The 24,859-nt window shown below is 40.5% G+C and overlaps 1 protein-coding gene across 2 annotated transcripts in view; it reads left to right on the top strand.

The window, feature by feature from the left end:
* Positions 1-1,163: 1,163 nt before the first annotated feature.
* Positions 1,164-24,859, top strand: part of KDM7A (lysine (K)-specific demethylase 7A) — a 74,175-nt gene continuing 50,479 nt past the window's right edge. Inside the window, exons 1-2 of one of the 2 annotated variants that reach the window (XM_014546723.1) lie at positions 1,164-1,271; positions 20,838-20,923. In XM_014546723.1, the coding sequence (XP_014402209.1) occupies positions 1,183-1,271; positions 20,838-20,923 (175 nt within the window). In that variant the 5' untranslated portion in view covers positions 1,164-1,182. Of the gene's footprint in view, positions 1,272-20,835; positions 20,924-23,588; positions 23,805-24,859 lie in introns of those variants that run through there. The other variant, XM_014546724.1, reaches the window with a different exon arrangement.

The raw sequence follows: 24,859 nt of genomic DNA, 5'->3' as shown, positions 1-24,859 counted from the left end.
TTTCCCTTTCTTGCTAGACTGTCTTATTTTCTGTCAGATGATCAACATTTCCTAAGATCCCATGGTTACTGAGAGAGCAGAGGCCCTTCTCTTTGATTTGGGGACTTCTTTCCACAAACCAGCTTTCTCAACCATTCAAATGCCAAGTACTAGTCAGTGCTAGACTCTGCTCCCCTAATTTTCCTGTTGCTGCCTCTGCCTTTATGGGCATCCAGCCTGTGGCAGGAGAGATCAGATCCCCTGAACCGAACTTGCTTTCTCTGTTTTCTCATTTCTTAACCCTTGTTGGAATCGAGTATCCTCTGAAAGCTCCAAAGTCTTTCTTTCACACAGCTCTTTCCTTCAGCATCACTTTGTTGGGGCTGCCAGGGAGTCTCTCCACTCACCTCCTGCCAGTCACCCAGCTTGCACTCAGCCTTACTCCTGGCCCTTGCACCGCCTGGTGCATTCACCAGCTTCACTGCTCTGAGGGTTTTTTCTTTTCTTGGACAGGACAGAGGAGGACAGTACAAGCTTCTTAGGACTTTAAGATTAAGTGATGTTAGGAGATGGGTGACTTTTCCTCCTTTGCTCTCCCCTCCTTTCCACCAACCACATCAGTGACTTTTTATTTCATTACCACTGTCACATTTCAGGCTTTCTTTGACTATCATCACAGCTTCTGCCATATCTATGCAGCACTTTGAAAGGATTTTGATTTTTGAAATTTAGTTTTGTCCTAAACAGAGGTATCTGTTAAGTCATGTGTTGGTGATGCTCAATACAAATTTTAATATTTGTGAGAAAGATATTTATTGAGTTAAATAGTCTTTATCATATAAAATGTGCATGTGTAAGGTGTCAGAAGGGTGCTGGTGGTTGATGAAAGGACACTAACAGACTCAGGGAAAGCGTAAAGGAAGTGTAAAGGATTAAAGGACCTAACCCGATGAGAATGGCTCTACAAAGCAGGAGGCCCAGCAGTCTGTCCAATGGCAGGGCCAGCTGCCCTGGCTGTCAGTTCTCATAAACAGGCCCTGCTGCCAACGATAGTGCCCTCTGGGGACTGGCTTCCTCAGGCCCAGCTATTCTCACCGTGGTGACAGTGCTGGGTCCTCTGGGTTCCTCTCTGTTTTAGTGGTGATCTTGCCTGCCCAGCAGTGTGAGTAACTGCTCACAACCTCAGCACATTCCTCAATTTTTATGGCAAGATTGGGTAACTTGAAGATCAGCATCTCAGATGTATCGTCTTCCTCGCAGGCTTCAAGCCTGCATGTCATCTATTCCTCCAGGTACACTTAACTCTACACTTTGGTCGGCCTTGAACTAGATCAATAAAAAGTAACTAGAAGGTTTGTACACAAATCACTTGTGCAGTTCCTCATCAAGTTGGACAATTTTGTCTTTAACCTTTGTTCGGGAGTTAAGTATTAAATATTATTCATTAAATAATATTATACTCACTGGAAAGAAGGGATCCTTAAATGAGTAAAAGTAGCATATCTGTTTTGCCAAAATAGCATATATTCTTGAACTAAATGACAATTTTTCCCTTTATAACTTTTTATTCTAGTCATTGTTTTTTGCAGTGTCAGTGCTATACATCTTGCATTCAGCCATTTATATGTGAGCTACAGTTGCCAGAATTTGCTTACTAGTATGGAGAGGTCTATTTTCAGATTTAGGAAATTTCTGGAATGTAATTTCAGAAAGAAAAGGAAACCGCAAAGTGATTGGAAATTACCTTTAGTTATATTAGCTCTCATCCCCTTTCACCTATTCAAGGAAATGCTCCAGCAGTTACTCCCCTCCTTCCATATCACCCCCCCCCATTAGTGTGCAAATAGTATAGAACCTTTATTAAAAAACACAAAAACCCCCAACTTTCTTGACCTGACATCTCCCCTTCAGATGCAACCCTATTTCTTTGTTCCTTTTATAGCAAAATTTATTTTAAAAAGTGTCCATATTTGCTATCTCCAGTTGTTAGGGTTTGTTTTCCCCTCTTTTTTCTAACTGAGGTCCCATTCACTCTGAACCCAGTGGAATCGGGCTTTTATCTTTACGACTCATGACACAGCTCTTGTCAAAGTTACCAATGTGCTTCACCTTCTTTGGCTTCTAGGAAATCCCCAGGCTGGTTTTCCTACCGCTCCACTTCTCCTTCAGAGTCCTCATCACAGTCCTTCCTGTCTCCCCAATCTTTTAACATGGGAGTACCCCAGGGTTCAGTCTTCAATAGGTCTCTTTTTCTAGCATTTATCTGATCCCATGACTTCAGCTTTCATCTGCTTGTGGATGATTCCTAAATTTTTATCTCCTTTGTAGATCTGAGCTCTAGTCTTAAATACGTAATTGCCAACTGTACTAGTATGTCTCCACTTGCTAAACTATTAAACTGATATGGCCTGCACCTCCAGACCTGCTAGTATTTCTTTCCCCTACTTTCACACTACCTTGTAGGTGACTCTTTCTGACCTAATCTCTTCTACCTGCTAGCCTCTTTTGTTGTCCTTGACCATTATCAGAGATCCCTCTACACCGCCTTTTCTACCCTCCCTCTGCACCTCCCTCCTACCATGAGATACATAAGTGTAATTTAGGGTAACACTTTCCTCTTAAGAAAAGTCTCTGGAAATTCCCTCATCATCATCATGATTTCGTCTTCCTTCATTTAAAATTTTATTCCTGGAGTGCTCCTTTCTCTGTGGAAAGTCTCTTAAGATAGCTAAAATAATTTAATCCCTTTTGTCTAAAAGATTGCCCTCTTTCCACCTGTTCCACATTTTATTCTTTTGCAGAATGGATGGTCTAGTCTTACAAGAGGTTCATGCTGGCTCAGCCCACCATAGTTCAGCTGAGCTGAGGCTGCCCTCAGTGGTGAGACAAAATGTGTCTTGAAAACGCATCAATCTAATGTATGTCCTCTGGAACTGATACATAATAAATTGCTAGGAATGATTGTTTTTCCCCTGGAGATTTACTGAGGTCCAGCAATGGGTCTTTCTCTCCTACACAAATCAGTTATGTTTCTTCAAGTTGGACAATTTTGTCTTTAATCTTTGTTCAGGAGCTAAGTATTAAATATTACTTATTAATTAATATTATGTAGTATTATTTACTTAAGTTATACCTATTTACCTATAATAACTTTATTTTAAAAATATTTTTATTGATTTCAGAGAGGAAGAGAGAGGAAGAGAGAGATAGAAACATCAATGATAAGAGAGAATCATTGATTGGCTGCCTCCTGCATGCCCCTGACTGGGGATTGAGCCCATGACCTGGGCATATGCCCTGACCAGGAATCGAACCGTAACCTCCTGGTTCATAGGTTGACTCTCAACCACTGAGCCACGCCAACTGGACAACTTTATTATATAATATCTATATATACTTGTTCAGTATTTATCCTGGAGAGGGTGGAGGAATAATGGAGAGAATAATGGAGTGGATGTTATGGTGAGCAATGTGTACAAAGAATGAACAAGTTAAGTAAGTATGCATATTAGTTTGTTTAGATAGAATTTCACATATGTAGCAGGCTCTGTAGGAGCCCCATCCCTATCCCCTGGCTCTCTTGTTTCCATCTCTTCTATCTATCTTTATCTCTTGAAGACTTTTTTGCTAAGAGCATTTGAGATGTGGCCTGAGGGCTTTTGTAGGCCACGGGAGCTCAGCCGCTTGCACTTGATGCGGGCTGGAAATTCTGAAAAGTTAATGGCTCTAGGAGAGCCATCTACCATTGTGTATTGGGAGATAGTGTATAAATACATCTTCCTTGGTGGGACCATGCTGTGGCCTCCTCCCCTTCCCTGTCTCAGGTTTCCATTCCCCTACCAGTGCTTCCATGGTCACATATGAACACCTGCACTCAGATTTGTGTGTCAGGATCTGCTGCTGGGAGACTCCAGCCTCAACCAGTGGAAATTTATTAATGAGAAGAAAGGTCATAAGTGAGAGAGAATGGATTTGAAAGTAGAGTTTGGATTCCATTTATTAAATAGCAGATAACATTTTTACATGATAGTCATATTTATGTAGTAATGTCTGTGTTATAAGTGTGCTTTCATTTATATGTCTATGCAGATGCACTGGGAACATGACTCTTAAAGCTGCTGCTTACTTACCTCTTAGAATAGTTTTCTAGTCTTGCTACCTTGAAAAGATGTCTTGCCTTGAAGCATGTGTGTGATATTATTTTAATTTGAAACTGGTGCTGTTTTAATTTATTTCTCCCCTCCTTTTTATAAAATGCCCCCCCCCCCAACAGTTGGAAACATTATATAGTAAGTAACTTTTAGCATGGGAACATTTGCAGTGAAGTGTTAACATTTCCCAGATTAATTAGCATGTAAAAACCAGCAACTACTTTACCATCTTTGAGGAATGATATGATGAGGTCTACTTAAATCAGACTTTCCTGTGACTGGAAGTCCCACTTGTGAAATGTGGCTGAGTGTCCTCAGAGAAGTTACTCAGGAGATAAAATCCTTTATATGTCAACTATTTTTAGATGGATTTTGACAGGTACATTATACTCGTCTTAGTAGAATACTGCACTATTTAATTTTGGTGACTAAGTACCATGGACCTTAGTTTTCTATGCTGTATTGGGCTATTGGCACATGTTGGACAGTTTGTGCATGAAATTGCCGCAGACCAGTGGAGATTTGATAGTATTTCATCTTTTTCCTTGCTGCACTTTCTTGCTGTCTGTGATCTACTTCAGCGGTCGCCAGCCTTTTGGACCTTACGGACCACCGGTTGGCGACCGCTGATCTACTTGACCAGCCTCCACTGCTGTTTCTAATCTGTGTTTTCTAAACGAGAGGCAAGCTTAAGATTTCATTGGGGAATCAGACAACAAGCCTTCTTAAATTGCCCACTCTATCATCCTGAGACATTGGTGACAATAGGGTGGGCCTAGTCAAGAATGGAGGCACACTGTGCAGAAGGGATTTTGTAATTACCACTTAAATAGGTCTGGTGGGCAAGGTTAGAATCTTTGAAGTCAGAGTGCTTATGATGCTAGATCAGGGGTGGGCAAACTTTTTGACTCGAGGGCCACAATGGGTTCTTAAACTGGACCGGAGGGCCGGAACAAAAGCATGGATGGAGTGTTTGTGTGAACTAATATAAATTCAAAGTAAACATCATTACATAAAAGGGTACGGTCTTTTTTTTTTTTTTTTTTTAGTTTTATTCATTTCAAACGGGCCGGATGTGGCCCGCGGGGGCCATAGTTTGCCCACGGCTGTGCTAGATAGTAGCTTTGAATTCTTACCAAAGGACTGAAGCTTGCCTGGTGAGTAAGGATAGTGCTGGATCACAGGCAATTTTACCCAGAAGACAATAATCATATGGTTGGCATAAGGACATGGTGTATCTTGCTTCTCTTTGAGATTATGTATTATGACAGTGTCAGCTGTTTAATGTAAGGGTGCTCAGTCTTTAGGCTTAAGCCTAGTCAGTGCCCTATAGGTACTTGTTAAGTATATCATGATAAGGGAAATCTGAGACAAGCATCATTGATAGGTTTCTCCTGAGGTTGAAAAAAAGAGTTTAAAAAGTTTTAGTGTGTTTTCAGTTATTGACTTTTTTACTTATATGTGTTCCAATAATGTGTGCAGTAAATGCTTGGCAATGCTGTCACTAATTTGGTATCTTATGTTGTTAAGGGAGTGGTTTTACAATATTCTTGACTTACTGGTACTTTCTATCAATTTTAAAATTGTAAGACTTTTAAAATTTTGTAAATTTAAATTGTAAAGTCATCACAATTGTAATTATAGAAACATTAAATTTGTAATAAACTTTTCACAGCTGGTGAGTCTGAAAATTAACTTCTAAAACATGTTCCCAGGGTGGAATATAATCGCTCCACAGTGTTTCATGAAAAAAGAAAAAGATCTGAGATGGATTGTTGTATTTATCACTTGGGCTAGGTTTCCAGCTTGGTTATGCAAAGTGCACATCAGCTTGTTGAATTCTCTGAGAAGTCCAGCTGGAACATAAAGTGATTTGATCTCAGCCCAGCATCTCCCAGTCTTTTGGATAATCTTAACTCCTGTGGAGTAGTTTAAGAAAAGCTCTTTTAGAGAATCTATCTATATATAAAAGCCTAATATGCAAATTGTCCTCTCAGGAGTTCCACCGGGAGACCGGGAGTTCGATCGCTCGCTATGACATGCACTGACCACCAGGGGGTGGCGCGGAACAAAGGAAGGCCCCAGCTGGCAGTCAGCAGCCAGGGAAGGGAGGCCCTGGCCGGCAGCCTGAAGGCCCCAATTGGCCCTCATAGCTTGCCAGGCCTAGGGAATTTACCCGTGCACACATTTCATGCACCAGGCCTCTAGTGTTACATAGCAGTCTCTGATATGCACAGATTTCAATTACCATGCAAGGGAATACTGTCTCTGCTTACAACACTCATGCTACCAAATGTGTGGATTTGCCACGCCAAGCAATAATCCAGTCTCTATAATGCTAGGTGGGTGTCCTACAATTTTAATTCATCTGTGACACTTACTGTCTGGAGTTAGTGCAGACCTCACAGGTTAAGAGCTTAGTTCCACAGTCTGCCCCCTACTTTAGACATTTGTGGCAAATAGTGGGTTTCTAGGTTGCCTACACTTTTTTTTCTGAGTTGGCTACAAATTGTGGCTCCCCTGATTCCCCCTTCAGGTTTGATAATTTGCTATAATGGCTCACAGAATCCAAGGAAACACTTTACTTGCTATTATAAAGGTTACAAATGACCTGCCAGATAAAGAGGGAGGGACCAAGGCGAGGCCTACAGGGTCCCACGTGCAGGGGCTTCTGTCCCTTTGGAGTTTGGGATGTGCCACCCTCCTGCCACGTGGATGCATTCACCAACCCTGAAGCACTCTGAACTCCTGCATTTCCTGTTTCTATAGAGGCATGATTGATCAAATCATTGGCTATTGGTGATTAACTCAATCCCTAGCCCTGCTCCCCACCTCAATAATTAGGGGGCTGGGGTGGAAAGTTCTAACCCTCTAATCACCTGGTTGGTTCCTCTGGCAACCAGCCCCCATCCTGAAGTTATCTGGGAGCCCACTCAGTGCACTGCCTTAGCATGCACTCAGGTGTGGTTGAAAGGGGCTTATTGTGAATAATAAGAGATTGCCTTTCACACTGTCACTCAGGTAATTACAAGGGTTTCAGGCACTCTTTTGCCAGAAACCAGAGATGAAGACCAAACATATTTCTTAGTATGTCACAGTATCACATGATTTAGTTAAATAACACTAGTCCCCCAATAACAAGATTCAGATTTCAGACACCATGATATATTAACTTTATAAAGTACAAAGTTGGCTGCTAACTCCTCAGTATACAGATCAGCAAATTAGTGTGTTAATAACATATGCCTATCTGTTGCTCAGTTCACAGACAGGGAAGCGTGTCCTGCGCTGCCTCCTTGTCTCCCAGTATAAACCCACATGACATTTTACAAAACAGGGTAATCAAAAGAGGGAAGTGGCCAATAAAGATGAAAGTGCAGCAAAAAACCAAAAAGTGGTGATTCTGGAAGTGAAATCTAAATTGGGCCTAAGTGAAATAATGACTGCCGGTAGCAGTGTTGACACAGAGCCTTTCGCTAGACTCTGGAGTCGCAGCCAGAGGCACTCAGTGAAGGTGCTTAAACTATATAAATATCAGTTGTACTATTTTTCACTTCTCTATACATTATAACCAACAGTAAGAGAGTTTTTTTTTAATGTTTTGACATTTTTAAAGGTCAGTAAACAATGTAATTTTCCCATTGATTATTGAGATAGCTTTGTATAGTTTCAACTTGCATGATTATTTTTATGCTTCTGCACTACCATGCTAAGTGAGGACTCCCTGTATTCTTATATTTGCCAATCATCTATCATCTGACCTCCAGTGGAAGTTAAGAAGAATTACAAAATGGACTTTGAGGAACTTAAAATAAGTTATTCTTTATAAAAGCATAGGTTTTTAATGTATGTGTGAATAGAGGATATATTTTTTAAATTTATTTTTTAATTACAGTTAACATACAATATTATATTAGTTTCAGGTGTACAGCATAGTGATTTATCTTTTGAATGAATCTAACATAAATAGGTAAAAAGTCCTTCTTACATAGTATGCACACTATGTTTTTGCCTTTACTTGTATGATTTAAAATAGAATGGTCCATTGTTTGTGGTTGACCTTTTCTAGACAACTCAGTAGTACCCATGAATACTGATTTGTAATTGTATTGAAGTTCTTTGAGACCTTCTTGGTAATCCATACAATTTCATGTAGGGATACTTATTATGGATTATGCCAAGGTTTCTGTGGTACAAACCCCTAGTCTAACTCATCCTTCATCAAGAATTAAGAAGCCTGCTAAGGAGGTTAAATTAATTTCTGTCCCAACAGAAAGTTCTCTAATGTGAACCCTTTCTCTTGGCTTAGCTTGGCATGAGGTCTCTCCCCTTAGATGCCAGCACTGAAGACTACTTACAAGCAGAGAAAGGTTATTAGGGAACCAGGTCTGCTTGAGTTGACTCCTGTCCTTTGTAGCTGACTCATCACTACGTGTCCTCAATATTAAAAGTTATGATTTACTGTTATCTTTTATCCCCAGGGTGTGATCTCTTAGCCCTGAATATATTAAATCTTCTGTAGGTATCATTAGACCCTAGAAAATATAGCTTTCCTTCCCATACTCAGGATGGGAAGTAAAATTGTCAACTGGGTTGAAACAAGTCTGGTGGCTATTGGTTCATCTTTTAAAAATCTAGTCATTTCTGTTTATAATCTATTTAATCTATGTATTCTTGTAATAGATACCCTATTTGGAAAATCCAGTTAAAATAGGGACACTTAGGAACTACATGAAAGGAAAATAAAATAAATGGGCATAATATATAAATCTATAATGAACAGGGACCCTTTCTGTACAGTAAAATTATACCTGTGATTGAACCTAAGTGGTCAAGAGTACTGCATTTGCCCTGGCTGAGGTGGCTCAGTTCGTTGGAGCATCATCCGTGCACCAAAAGGTTGACAGTTTGATTCCTGGTCAGGACACATACTAGGTTGCATATTTGATCCCTGGTGGGGGTGCATATGGGAGGCAACCAATCAATGTTTCTCTTATACATTGGTGTTTCTCTCTCTGTCTCTTCCCCCTCTCTCTAAAATCAGTTAAAACATATCCTCTGGTGAGAATTAAAAAAAAAAGTACTACATTGTTTTGCATTGACAGAATGTATGGACATTTCAAAATAAGATTTTGGAAGAAAAATTTACCAGTTATGTTTCCGCCTCACATTTATTTTCTACCACTTTATATTTGCAAAATTCATATTTAAACAGGCTCCTGGATAGTAGCCCAAACTAATGCCTTCCCACTGAGTTTACAATTCCTGCTTTGTGTCAACCAGTAAATATTTTGTGAGCATCTACTATGTAATTAGCTTTAGATCTGTGGGGAATAGGAAATTCTGAATTATTAAATATCACCGATGTCTTTAAGGAACTTAAACTCAAATTGGAGTAATAAAGTTTTCATAGAAGCTACCATGAATAGGTGCTGTGCCAGTCTCTCTGCTAGGATTTTAGAGCAATTGTTCTTTAAGTGCCCCTTCTCTGCTGAGCTGGCTGTAAACAAATCACCTGGGGAACTTATTAAAAACTAGAGGCCCAGTGCATGAAATTCGTGCACGGGCGGGGGGGGGGATCCCCTCAGCCCAGCCTGCACCCACTCCAATTGGGGGACCCCTCGGGGGATGTCCGGCGGTCGGACACCTCTCTCACTATCTGGGACCACTGGCTCCTAACCACTCACCTGCCTGCCTGCCTGATCACCCCTAACTGCCCTCCCCTGCCAGCCTGATCTTGCCCCCAACTGCCCTCCCCTGCTGGCCTGATCTCTCCCCTGCTGGCCTGATCTCTCCCCTGCTGGCCTGATCTCTCCCCTGCTGGCCTGATCTCTCCCCTGCTGGCCTGATCTCTCCCCTGCTGGCCTGATCTCTCCCCTGCTGGCCTGATCTCTCCCCTGCTGGCCTGATCTCTCCCCTGCTGGCCTGATCTCTCCCCTGCTGGCCTGATCTCTCCCCTGCTGGCCTGATCTCTCCCCTGCTGGCCTGATCTCTCCCCTGCTGGCCTGATCTCTCCCCTGCTGGCCTGATCTCTCCCCTGCTGGCCTGATCTCTCCCCTGCTGGCCTGATCTCTCCCCTGCTGGCCTGATCTCTCCCCTGCTGGCCTGATCTCTCCCCTGCTGGCCTGATCTCTCCCCTGCTGGCCTGATCTCTCCCCTGCTGGCCTGATCTCTCCCCTGCTGGCCTGATTGCCCCTAACTGCCTCTGCCTGCCTGATCCCCCCTAACTGCCCTCCCCTGCCAGCCTGATCTTGCCCCCAATTGCCCTCCTCTACCGGCCAATTTGGTTCTGATTGGTCAGTTTCTATGCCAGTCAGCATCTCTGGGCCTATCAACGGGGCCTGATCAGAAGGGCGGGGCTGATCAGCAGCCCCAGTGGAAGCCTGGAGAGAAATGGAGGCGAGGCTGTTGGCCAGGCTGGGAGAGAAAGAGGCAAGTTCTTTCAGACCCTTCCTTTCTCTGCAGGCCTCTCTCCAGGCCTGATCCGCAGCACCCTAGTCAGTGCTGGGTCGGGGCGCCCGCAGTGGCCCCAGTCAGTGCTGGGTCGCCACGGCAACCCAGCACTGACTTCTGGTCTGGTCGAGCCTTGGGTTGATAGGACCCTGGCTCTTTATTATATAGATAAAGAGCACTGGGCCTCACCCATTAACTTCCCCCCTAGATCTAATGTGGGGTTCAAGTATGTGTTTTTCTTTCTTTTTAAATAAGCAATTCATAGTACAAAAGATGTACTAGAAGGTTATATGGTGAAAACAGTTCTTTCTCTCTATTCTGTATCCATTCAGTTTTCTTTCCCAGGGGCAACCACTTTTACCATATTTTACACATTGTTCCAGACATATACTGTGCGTTTAAAAATGTGTGTGTGGCCCTCGCTGGTTTGGCTCAGCAGATAGAGCATCAGCCCTCGGACTGAAGGGTCCCGGGTTTGATTCCAGTCAAGGGCACGTCCCTCAGTTGCAGGCTTGATCTGTAGCCCTGGTCAGGATGCGTGCAGGAGGCAGTCAATCAATGATTCTCTCTCATCATGATGTTTCTATCTCTCTCTTCCTCTCTGAAGTCAATTAACAAATATTTAAAAAATAAAAACGTGTGTGTGGTTGGTTGGAGGTGTGGGGCATAATATACAGACAGTTCTGCGCCTGGCTTTTGTTTCTTCACAGCATATTTTGGAGATCTTTCTATCTCTTCCTACAGAGCTGCCTCATTCTTTTGAAAGGCTGCCTCTAACAGCTTGTAAGAGCTCCGCAGGGGATTCTAATCACTGCCAGGTTTGGGAGCCACAGAGAGACTGAGTGTTTTAAAGGAGTTTAGAGAAAGTTTTCTTGAAATGTTAATTCCTTAAGTCTTACATTTCACAGCAAAGAACTGGTCTCAGCAAAGCATTTCATGTATTTCTAGATACAGGTTGTTTTAGAACAGATTTTCGCATAATGTTTCTTCTTTCTTATTACAGTTATTAGGTAGAATTTATCATAATATACTTTTTAAAAATCCTTCCTTTATTAAGAACAGTGCCAAGCAAACCTTTACGAAATTGCTACTATTTATCCTTTATCATCATAGCAAGCTTTTTCTCCTCCAAGATGATTTTCAAAGTTCTTAAATTCTCACATAACATTCATTTGGGGTGGCATTTATTTGCTCTTTTATTCGTTATAAGTAGAAGTTTAGTCTGTCTCCATGAAATGGCACATTTACTGGGCACTGTTTGCATTATAACTTCCTATAGTTTCCATAGACAGACCCCATAGATGGCTGGACAGGCAGATAGTAAATTGCTAAAGAGGAATAAGAAGAGTATTAGTTTGAGAGGTGGCATGACTATAGGATGATGAAAAGCACATATGTTTAGCTTTTTGCATATTTCAGAAATTTCAAATACCTTTTCTTTCTTAGAACATTCTAGTAGAAATTATTACCTTCAAGAGAACAGTTTGTGCTTAATCATAAAAATTTGTTTAATCCATTTACCCTTTACATTGCCTATTCTGTGTACTTAAGTGTCAGATAGTGACAAGTAGAGCAAGCATGTTTTCTTCACTCAAGAAGCAAACTGTATAATGTAGCAATCAGCATGTAAATTATATTTGATGTCTATATTTCATTTGTTCATCTTGGGACAAATTTAATTAGAAGCTTGTCAGCAGGATTTCCAGCTTTTTAAAAAGGGGTGTATTTTGTACCAATGAGCACTCCTATTATTGGATCTTCAGTTCCTCCTTATTTTACTCTCGTGTTCTTTGTTCAATTCCTTGTTTTATTGTCTTCCTCCTTCACCCTTATTAGCATAAATGTTCATAGTCAGCTGGTTGGAAATAACTCAGGAAGCCCTGGGACAGTTGGAAGCTTGAGTCAGCTGTTGGAGTTGGGAAAAATGTCTAATTTTCTAAAATTATTATGAATTGAAGAAATTTGATTCAGAGTCTGTACTTCATTCAAAACCCTTGTTAAATATAGTTAAGCACATAATATAGCAATAAATAGCTTTAATGTATCAAATATAAAATCTTCTCCAAAATTGAACTCTGCTATACTCAACTTATAAAGAAAAGCACTTAATTTTATGAAAAGTTTGATATGTCAGCAAGAAAATAACAGAAGTTGAGTACTTCATGAACCACAGACTTAATCATCACAAGTCATTAGTTTGATTTTCATTGAAAATATTTCATATATGCAAATTATAAATTTTTACTTTAACTGCTCTCTGGTAATACAGTATCTCAGGGTTAAAACACTACATAAAATGTTATTTAAAGGTGAAAATGCCTATTAGCATCCTAGTACTTTTAGTAGGAATGTCAACCTAACCAACACTGGTGGGGAAAATAAGGTCTTTGGACTAGCAAAACTGTTGTTCTAAGCATTTTATGTGTATTAACTTAAATTTCTTTTTTAAAAATATTTTTTTATTGATTTCAGAGAGGGAGAGATAGAAACATCAATGATGAGAATAATTGATTGGCTGCCTCCTGCACGCCCCCTACTGGTGATGGAGTGTGCATAGGCAGACTGACTCCAGAGAACTCAAACATCAAAAATTAATTAAAAATGGAAAACATTCTCTTTTTTTTCTCCTTAAAGAATGGCCATTTGAGTATCTAATTAAGTGTTCTCTGAAAAACATAAAATTTTTTATTCTCATAGAAGAAAAAAATATTAAGCTTAATTATAAAGCCAAGTTTCCAGCTGAAGCTCAGATCTTTTATTATCTTACAGGTAATAAGCTCAGAGCTATATGACCTGTGACTGGTTCGTAATAGAAACATGATAATAGTAATGGCTGCCATTTATTATTTAATATATTACTTTGCCAAGCCCTGTGCTTTGTATATTTACATTTCTTGTCCTAGTTAATCCTAGGGGAAGTCCTGCTCAGGGAGATTAAGAAATTTGCTCAAAGTCAAAACTAGTGGAGCTAGAAATCAAACCAAGCCTTTCTATTTCCAAAATATACACACCCCACTGAAGCCAACTGACAATTGTTTATCTGAAACTATGCTGGGCAAGCCTTGCCTGGCTTATAGCTATCCCTAGACCTTAATGATGCCAGAGCTCAATGATAGGATATATGAACAGCAGGTTGTCAGCTGTCAATACTCCTGGAGTTAATTCACCTCAAAGGCCACTCACCACCCCCATTGATGATGTTAGTGTGGGCCTATGGAGGTCGCACAGTGACTCAGTCTTCTCATAACTAGGAATAGTTTGGTGCTTGGGCAGAAGGTGAACTTTTGATACATAGGTGAAAACTGTACTAAATTTTTTTTTAAATGAATGAATTCTATTACTACAGCCTTCTAAGGAAAGATGAAAAATATCTAATTTATATGTTGAAAGACCTTTCTCTTTTTACCAACTGTTGCCTTTAGTTCCTATTTCAAATTCTTACAAAATTCAAGCTGAATAGACTTTTTAAAAAGTTGCTTGAATCTTTACCACAACATATCTGTAGTCAAATAAGTTTTCAGCACTCTTAATCAACAGAAATATACTGGGGTCATCATGTTGGGGGGCACTGTACTTGGTACTGAGAGAGATCTTGAGCTCAATTCCAGAAATAGGGTATATAAAATAGTTCAAGATTAGGCATAAATGAATGAAAATGGGCATCAATAAAATGTCAAAGGGCTTTCTGTGAGGTGAGCCAGTGCAGTTTTACCATGGAGGAGGAATTTGAGTTGACAAGAATGGTTGATGACGAATGGAGAGAGTATTTGAAGCCAGAGGAATATCCACTGGAGTCCACTGACAGTAAGATCTTAAAGAATTTGGCCACCCACTCTTCTAACACCAAGAGTAGAGAATATAAATGGGAGCATTATCTGAGAAGGAAAAAGAATGTTTGGTAGATCATAGGGTATTCTGGTTAGTCATTAATTCAATTGTGTTCTCTTCACGTGTCAAAAAAAATGCCAGCTAAGCAACAATTTCAGAAGATTAAGACAATAGAAAGTGCTAAAGTTGTCACTTTCCCACTTACCAAATGGCATTGAGGCTATTGATGGAAGCTATTCAGCAAAGGTCAGATTGGCAACCCTGTAGGAAACCCTGTCCCCTGAACAACACACACACACACACACACACACACACACACACACACACACACGTCTAATAAACATTGAACATTTGCTGTTAGGAAAAAGGGGGTGCTTTGAATATGAAGGACAGTTTCATAAGAGAAATAAATGGTGGGAGAAACTAAAGAAAAGTTGAAAATGATTCTTACAAAATTTGCTTTCAGAGTTCTGCCTTTATGTGTTCTGCTGCCTTTGTTCTTCTCTTAAAGCTCTAGTGATTCTAAAATTCTTTTAATGGGGGTCAGGGCTGGGAGAAGTCATCCCATCCTCTGAGAGAGAAACTGAAATGTATATAGTAACTCCTTTTAGTTCCCTTCAAAGATCTGAATGACCTTCTTGGTTTAGGAACATTTAAATTTTATGTTTGATTTGATTTTTTAATGAGACTGATAATTTGATTTTTAAAAAATGGTTAATTTAAAGGATTGCTTTTCAGACTTACTAATTTATTAAATTCACTGTCAAGTTCTGAAATTTTTGATGAATGAAAGCTGTAAATGTTTTGCTAGTTGATTAGAATTGGTCAAAACCTGGAGATAGCTCTGACATTTTAGTAAAAGAGTATGTAGGGTGAATATGGGGATGAAGAACTTAGACACTGGAGAGAGGAACCATGGATCTTTGAGGACTATTAGGTAAGTTTTGCCCCAAGTGTCCTTAATTAACTGGAATGTCCATATGTTCTCTTCCTTCCATAAGTCTTGTGGCAGTCACCCTTATTTATATATCTTAGATACTCATGGATGAGTTTATGATATGTGCTGATTTAGGTTTTCCAAGACACATCTAACAGTTTTTTCTCACTAATTGTTTTGGTGCAGCCATCACTTTTTAAGAATGAGGAATGTGGTCATAGTCAAGGTATGACAAGACAAACCTTGATGTCTAGAAGTGTCAAATTGGCATCTGTGGCCTTGAGTGTCAGTTCTGGTCTGAGTATAGCACCAAATGAATCTCAATATCTATCCCCCCCCCCCTCTCTCAGCAAAGGGAAGATTATTACAGTGAAAGTAACAAAATTCTCAGCATGTGAGAGGGGTCCCAAAAAGAGTTGTCCAAATGAACCTCACTTTCAAAATCAGGAGTTTTGTTTTGAACTCATGTCATTGAATGTAGAAATTCCCTCACATATCTTTTCACTTATCTTCAGTGAATTTTTTCTTTGTCCCATCTTAGCGACCTGCTGATATTACATGTGTACCTTATCAAGGTTATAAACTCTACTACTTCAGAAATTTAAAATTCTGAATATTCTACCTTTGAGCATAATCTCTGCTTCTTACTGCTCACTTGCTCAAGGCCTTCCACTGAGTCAGTGCTAGGGACACATTGACACCCTCAGACTATCTCACCATCTTCTCACTACTTTCTTCTGTCTTCATGCCCCTTCATGCCCCAGGTTAGATATCATGGCTTATCATTATACTAGAGGCCCAATGCATGAAATTCGTGCAAGAGTAGGCCTTCCTACCCCCTGCTGCTGGCACCGGCTTCGCTCTGGCACCCGGGACCCAGGCTTCCCTCTGGGCGCCGGCAGGCACCTGGGACCCAGGCTCCCCTTGCAGCCCCGGCTTTGTCCGGAAGGTCCTCCGGAAGGACGTCTGGTCTAATTAGCATATTACACTTTTATTATTATAGATTAACTCCCTTGTTAATATCCTCAACTTCCTTTCTAGTCTTTGCCTACAAAACCCCACTGTGGCTGGGCCCAGCCTCCTCTGGGCCTGCACCCCATGGTTGAACATCACTGGAAAACAAATACTCAACTGTGCAAAAATAGTTTCACTGTGAAATTCCTTCTCACTGACCTCAGGGATCCTCCAGTTTCTAAGCTCTTCACCCCCCCCCCCCCACACACACACCCTATGTACTCCTCTACTGTGTTTCCTTTCCTCAGTTCAACTATTTTATGCCATTCTTTCCTCACACCTTTCTGCCACTTTCCAAACTCAGCTGATTATCTTACACCAAGTAAGCTGAGAAAACAAGCCTTTGAACTGTAGTGTGACACCCAATTTACCTATCTTTTTTTTCCTTTTGTCCCTTCTGCTTTTGGTGTAGGATAAAAAAAAAAAAATTCTCATTCAGGAACATGAAGATTTACTCCTATGCTTTGCTTGAGGAGATTTATAGTTTTAGCTCTTATATTTAGACTAGAGGCCCCATGCACGAATTTGTGCATGGGTGTGGTCTGGTCAGCCCGCCCTGATGGGGACCCATCAGGCTGGTGGCAGGGGGGAGGGGCCACCAGCCCGCCCTGATGAGGGCCCATCAGGCCGGGTGGCAGAGGGGAGGGGCCACAGGAGGTTGGCCAGCCCCACCCCTGATTGGGGGGAAATTGGAGGTGGGGCCGGCCAGGGGCAGGGGCCATGGGAGGTTGGGGGGGCCAATCAGGGCCCCAATCGGGCTGATTGGCGACTGGTCGTTCTAATCATTCCGGTTTTTCTAATGTTCCAGTCGCTTGGCTTTTATATATATAGATATTTAGACTTGGGGCCCAGTGCACGAATTCATGCACCTTGAAAGGAACTGTGGGCCGCGAGGCTGCGGTGGGCACAGGGGCAAGTCTCGACCCATCCTCTGTGCCCCCGCCTGGCCCCTCCCACTGTGGTCCCTGGTCCCCTGTCTGCCAGCAGCCCTGCTCCTGCCGTGGCCACTCCCACGCTGATGGTGCCAGCCCCACTCACACCTGCTGATGGCGTGGAGCAATTGGGACTGGCACCAGCAGCGGGCATGAATGAGGCCGGTGCCGTCAGAGGGTGCAAGGGGTGGCTGCTGCCCCGATTGCCCCTCAGGAGCAAGGGGAGGTGGAGAAGCCCTCAGAGGCAATTGGGGCCAGCAGCAGCCACTTGCACCTGCTGACGGCACTGAGCGATCAGGACTGGCACTGGGCACCAGCAGCAGGTGCGAGCGGGTAAATCATAGGAGTAAATCTTCATGTTCCTGAATGAGAAATTTTTTTTTTTTATCCTACACCAAAAGCAATCGGTGCCCCACCTTGGTCTGGCACCCCTGCTCATCTGCTCCACCATTCTGCCACGGCCAGCACCTGCCATGTTCCGTGCTCTGCCACCTGCTGCTGATGCCCGCCATGTTCCGCATGCGCCCCCTGATGGTCAGCGCATGTCATAGTGACCAGTTGTTCGGTTGTTCCGTCATTCAGTCTATTTGCATATTAGCCTTTTATTATATAGGATACTAGAGGCCTGGTGCACGACATTCGTGTGCGGGGCGAGGGTCCCTGCACCCTCTCGCAGTCTGGGACCCCTTGGGGGATGTCTGCCTGCTGGCATAGCACATCCTTGAGAGGTCCTTAGCGCTGCTGCAGAGGCAGAAGAGGCTCCCGCTGCTCGCCAGTTGTGAGCCCAGCTTCTGGCTGAGTGGCACTCCTCCTGTGAGAACACACTGATCACCAGGGGACAGCTCCTGCGTTGAGCATCTGCCCCCTGGTGGTCAGTGCATGTCATAGTGACCGGTCATTCCACTGTTCGGTCGATTTGCATATTAGGGTTTTATTATATAGGATATGATCTATTTTAGTTCTTTTTGGTATATGGTGTGGAGTGGGAAGGTCCAAATGCATGGTGGGTGTAATAGTCTATAAGTGTCCATTAGGTCATTTTAGAAAAATATATTCTCATTGATTTTAGAGAGGAAGGGAGAGGGAGAGAGAAACAGAAACATCAATGATGAGAGAATCATTGATCGGTTGCCTCCTACGTGCACCCCACTGGGGATTGAGCCTGCGACCTGGGCATGTGCCCTGACTGGGAATCTAATTGTGACTTCCTGGTTCATAAGTCAACGCTCAACCTCTGAGCCATGCTAGTCGGGCATGACTTACATTTAAGTCTTTCATTCATCTTGAGTTTATTCTTGTGTATGGTGTAAGTTGGTGGTCTAGTTTCATTTCTTTTAGCATGTATCTGTCCAATTTTCCCCAAGATAGGTCATGCTTTTTAATACTGATAATTCAAACTTGTATATTTCATAGATTTTTGTTTTGCCTGTTTGTTCTATTGAATACCAAGAGAGTTGTCAAAATTTCCCACTACAGTTCCTAGTATATCATCCTGGTGAATTGAAATTGTTATGATCAGTGAACATGTTTATCTCATATTTTTCCCTTTAGATTTTATGTAGCTTAATATTAATATAGCTATACTGTCTTTTGATTACACTTTTCATGGTATTTATTTGCCCATCCTTTTACTTTTAATCTTTCTGTATCCTTGTTTTATGCTGCTTTCTTATAAATGGTGAATTATATCAAGTCATCTGGATAATGTCTTTTGTTGTTGTTAATCCTCACCCCAGGATATTTTTTTCCATTGATTTTTAGAAAAAGAGGGAGGTATGGAGGAAGGGGGAGGAAAGAGAGACAGAGAGAGAGATGTGAGAGAGACACATTGATTGATTGGTTGCCTCCTGCATGAGCCCCTGATCAAATCTATAACCCAGGTACGTGCCCTTGACCAGGAATTGAACCCATGACCCTTTGGTGCTCTAACCACTTAGCACCACTGGCCAGGGCTGGATAATGTCTTAACTGAAGCATTTAGTCCATTTGCATATAATGTAATTAAATATATTTTTAAATGTCTACCTCCACTTTGTTTTGGTTTTTCTGGTTTTCTCCTTTTTTTGAATTAATTTTTTATTCCTTTTTTTCTGTGACTAGTTTAGAAGTTATACTCTGCATTTCTGTTGCTTTAGTCATCTCCCAGGGAATTATGATAGGCATCTTCAACTTATTATTGATGTCTGTTAATCATTATTTTTCCTCTCCTGCCAGTACAAATACCTTAGGACCCTGTGACTCCATTTGTCCTCTCCTGACTCAGATGTTGCTGTTGTCATGTGTTTTAGTCCTTTATATATTTTTAAGTCTCACATGACATTATTTTGTTTCATGTAGTTAGTGTTCATGTAAATTTACCCACATATGTATTAGTTTCCTTTTCCCTTGCATCCCAGATCTCTTTGTGGTCATTTTCCTTCTGCAAGAAGTACATCCTTTTGTATTTCCTTTACTGTGGGTTAGCTGGAAGTGAACTCTGTTTTGGGTTGTCTACAAATACTTCCTCCTATAACTTTTTGTGAGTGCCAGTGTTATAAAATTTTATCTTAATAAATTACTTGGGTTGTAGCAAAACTGCTGGGGTCTGTCTTTAATAAATTACTCCTGTTTTCAAGATGTCACTAATATAGTTTTTCAGTCCCTTGTTGGTTCCCTTAAACTTTATTTAAGTGCCACTGTTATATACTCCATGGGATAGAGTATTCTAAGTACAGGGCCTCAAACTAATTGAACTGATTAATGAGGGCTCTGAGACCTGCAGCAGAACTGTTAGGACTCAGTACTCTTACCATGTCAGTGATGTCACCCAAATTTACTAACCACCTCTAGCTGAGGACAGCCATATTTTAAAGTTAGTTTGTATCTTAGTTGTCTCAGGTTGCCATAGCAAAATACCATAAGACTAGAAGGCCTAAGTAATAGAAATTTATTTTCTCACAGTCTGGAGGCTGGGTGTTCCAGATCAAGGTCCACCAGTTTGGTTTCTGAGAAGGGCTCTCTTCCTGGCTTGCAGACAGCTACCTTTTTGCTATGTACTCATGTGGCCTTTCTTCTTTATGTGCATGCAGAGAGAATGCAAGCTCTTTGGTGTCTCTTATAAGAACACTGATCCTATGGGATCAAGGCCCCACCCTGTGCCCTCATTTACTTCCCAGAGGCTTTATCTCCAAATAAATACAGCTGTACTGGAGGGTTACAGTTTCAGCTGGTATACTTGGGGGTGGGGGTGGGGGGCACAAACATTAAATACCATAACAGTTGGCACTTACATAATGGTTGAGGGTCTTATGGCTTATAATTGCATTACTTTTAATGTCTCTGCTCTGCTTATAGTAATTCACTTCCCATGTATTTGGATATATTCTCCCCCACAATTATTTAGCAAGTGTGTAGGGTAGAGAATAAAATTTATCCTTGCATGTATTCTACAAAATTTATTGGTGAGTTGGTGTAATTTCTCAGGTAAATTCCAACCAATCTAAATATAGTTAAGTAAAGATTTTAAACTGATTTACCTATTGGCTTTATTTTTCTTTACCTTAGCTGTGTTGGAGTAGAAGAACATCATGCTGTTGACATTGACCTATATCACTGTCCCAACTGTGCAGTTCTACATGGATCCTCCTTGAGTAAGTACTAGATGCTCAAACTTAATGTGTACCTGATAATACTTCTATTTCCCAAATTTGGTCATCATACTGAGTTTGACTTGGAGTCCTGCCCCAGCCATCCTATCTACTTGAAGCCAGTCCCCAACAGTTTCATCCAGAAGATGACAGAGGGTCCAGACCAAGTCTCTGCTAATAACTCTTCTTCCTGATCTGGCAGAGCACAGCCAGGGAAGCTCCCACGTCCTCTGGAGGGAACCAGCAGACAGAGATGATGACATTTATTCTTAGCTTTTTACAAATGCTTCAGAGGAATAGATTGAAATATTATTGTTGTACAAATGTGAGAGTAGAGATTTAAAGACTTTGAAATAGGTTCTTACTACTTTTTCCTTTAAAATTTACACTGCAGCCCTAACCGGTTTGGCTCAGTGGATAGAGTGTCAGCCTGCAGACTGAAAGGTCCCAGGTTCGATTCCGGTCAAGGGCATGTACCTTGGTTGCTGGCACATCCCCAGTAGGAGGTGTGCAGGAGGCAGCTGATTGATGTTTCTCTCTCATCAATGTTTCTAACTCTCTCTCTCCCTTCCTCTCTGTAAAAAATCAATCAAATATATTTTTTTAAAAATTTACACTGCAAATGGGTTTTTATGTCCATTAAACTAAAGGGAAAAACTTTAGACTTAGTCATTTTAGAACAGAAAGGAACCTTTTCCTCAATATGCCTTGATAAACACTTGAGTCAGCTATAGGTAACCTGTATATACAACCTCTTTATTTTGAATGCAGAATTTTTTCTATTCCTTAAAAAAAAAATAGAAATTTTGTTCTGAGGTCATGAGCAAGAAATTTTTTAAGAGACTTACTAGCAACTGACTGCTCATATGTTTTGTTAGAAATGTTATTAATTTACCAAATTTCTTTGTAAGAGATTTAGAAATTTAAGCTATATTAATGCATTAAAATATTTCCTTGTAAAATACAGAATATCTATTTTGCTGTTACTACACATAAAATTTGAGGTTAGCAGGTTGATAGAATTGTTACTTGTGTAATTGGCTAATTGCATAAATATTTTTAAAGGTTTTTATTTTATGTAGCATTGAAGTACATGTACTATATCACTTGATATAATTATTGACTGAGTGATTCTTGAAGGAAGTAAATAGTACTGTTTTGTTATTTGAAAAAGAAAAACAGAACTAAAATTGCTAATAGTTTTAGTTTAAAATTTAAGCATATAATCCCAAAATGAAATAATTTAATTTTTATGAAATATTAAGTGGGTTACTATGAGGCAGAGTAATGTACGTGTGATGTACCCTATTTTTTTCCTATATGATTTAATTTTTTAAAAAGCTTGTCATGCTCACTAAATTGATTTCACAATCCATAATGGATCACGACCTGCATTTTGAATAACGATGCATCAGAGAGAAGACTATATTACCTGGCCCTTCAGTGCTTCTTTCCTTGAATAACAGATCAGGCACTGGCTATCTTCTGGGCAGAAGTCCAACTCTGAGTACCCAAGGGAAAATGACCAAGATCTAGTAATCTCTTACATTTTGATTTAAGACTTGTTTTCCCTACCCTTTATCCTCCATACCCAACTTGGATAATCCACTTGGTCCCTTTCCGTCTACTATGAAGCCTTTCTTGCTTGCCATTCAGGTTTCCTGTTCCTTTTGGAGCTCCCCAGGAATCCTTATTATTATAGATACCATCTACACCAGTGGTTCTCAACCTGTGGGTCGCGACCCCTTTGGCGGTCGAACGACCCTTTCACAGGGATCGCCTAAGACCATCCTGCATATCAGATATTTACATTATGATTCATAACAGTAGCAACATTACAGTTATGAAGTAGCAATGAAAATAATTTTATGGTTGGGTCACAACATGAGGAACTGTATTTAAAGGGCCAGAAGGTTGAGAACCACTGATAGACAGTATGATACCCACTTAACATGGTGAATTTAGACTTTACCCTTTTATGGGAAATAAGAACTCTATTGGAAGACAGATATCAAAAAAAAAAGCCTAACACCTAAACATATATTCTCAGTGCTCTTCAGGCACATGCAATCCAAACTCAAAATTTTCTCTTTTCCCCATGAACACTACTGAAATATTTCTTCATTGGCCTCCTTCCTTAAGAGATTCAGTTAGCTCTTACAGTGGCTGATTTTGTGTGTCAAATGTGTTGACCCAACAGGATAGTCATATCCTTCTGTTAACATCCTCCAAGTCTGAACATTTAAAAGGAAACCTTAGTAATCGACACCTTATTGGGTGCCAGGCACTATGCTAAGTAAGTACTTGATCTATGTTATCTCCTTTGATATTTATAACAGCGTGATGTGAGAAAAGTGATCTAATAGCTCTTTAATATAGCTGTTTGGCAGAGCTAGAGTTCAAACCCATAGCTGTCCAATCCCAATCTGTTCTAATTCTAATCTGTTCTGCAAAAATGAACATTAAAACAATGTAATATCATAGTTACTTATCAAATGAGCAGCCTTTCCTTTTCTTTCCAATAACGATTGACCCAGGGCTTTGAAAACAGGCTGTGTATATACATTGGTAAGAGTGTGAGTCACCTGCCACTTTTCTGAAGGCAGTTAGTTTTGCAATTTGTAGCTAGTATCTTTAAAATTTTGAGTATTTCTTCTCGCATTTTTAGGAATTTCTCCCAAGGAATTAATGAGGGAAACATATTTATGTATATGAATATCAATCCCAACTTTGTTTGAAGAAAGATTCAGGATGGACAAAGTGCATAAGAATTAAAAAATGATTATAATATGATGCATCTACATCTATATCTTAAAATCTAAGCCACTTTAAATTGCTTTTGAGTATTTATTAAGGAGAAAATGGTCATGGTATAATAAGAAAGGTAAGCAGAATTATGATCCTAGTTGAAAATAAAATGGGGGTGTTTATCTATACATACATGTAAGGGAAAAAGCCCGGAATTAAATACATTTGAATTTTAGAAATGATTTTAAATGAGAAAAAATAAGACACAAAGGATACCTTAATTGGATTTTCTAGGAAAGTTGTTCTATGATTCTCAATTTTTCTCATGAGATTAAAAAAAGGAATTTACTGTCTTCTATATTGAAGGTCTGACTGCCATAAATTTCTTGGGAATCTTGTTTTAGACTCTTAGATATGAATAAGTCCAACCCTATTGATTGTTTAGTGTGACTTCTTCTTATCCATATGAGGAATCAGTATTATTATATTATTATGATTGTTGTACAGTGAAGGTGTGAAGTAATTTAAATTCATAGAGTTTGTCCCCCACTCAACATTTTGTTCTGAGAGTGTTCAAACATACAGGAAAAGTTGAAAGAATTTTACAGTGAGTACCTCTAAATCCATTATATAGATTCTACTATTAACATTTTATGTTATTTGCTTTACCACATATCTGTCCATGTAACTATCTCACTATCTATTCATCTTATTTTTATGCATTCTAAGTAAGTTGCAGAAATCACTACAAAGCTTAACTGTGCTTTTTAAACTATTAAATATATATACACACACACACACACACACACACAACTGAAATCTTGTATTAATACCACACAAAAGATAAGTAGGTGGTGCCACCTTGGTGGAAAGAGGAATCAGGTCCAGAGCTCCTCCCTTGGCCTCTTCCCCTTCTTCCCCTTTATTAAGGGTTCCTCAACACAGTTGGAGACACATCACTCATCCCCTCCCTTTCCATGCTGAGGAAACTGGAGACAGATGTGTTAAATTACTTGCTCAAGGTGGCAGAGTAGTTATGGCCGAACTAGGAGTCAAATTAGAGTCTCCTGATTTTGACTGCTGTGAGTATTCAAGATTACAGCCTGCTGGAGCTAGACATTAGAAGTAACCATAAAGTCATTTATTCTGTGATTCCACTTGTCTTTCTCTAATTGTGATGCAGTCACCTGC

Source organism: Myotis brandtii, unplaced genomic scaffold, assembly GCF_000412655.1.
Source record: "Myotis brandtii unplaced genomic scaffold, ASM41265v1 scaffold455, whole genome shotgun sequence".
Lineage (NCBI taxonomy): Eukaryota > Metazoa > Chordata > Mammalia > Chiroptera > Vespertilionidae > Myotis > Myotis brandtii.
This window is presented reverse-complemented; position numbering and strand designations above follow the sequence as displayed.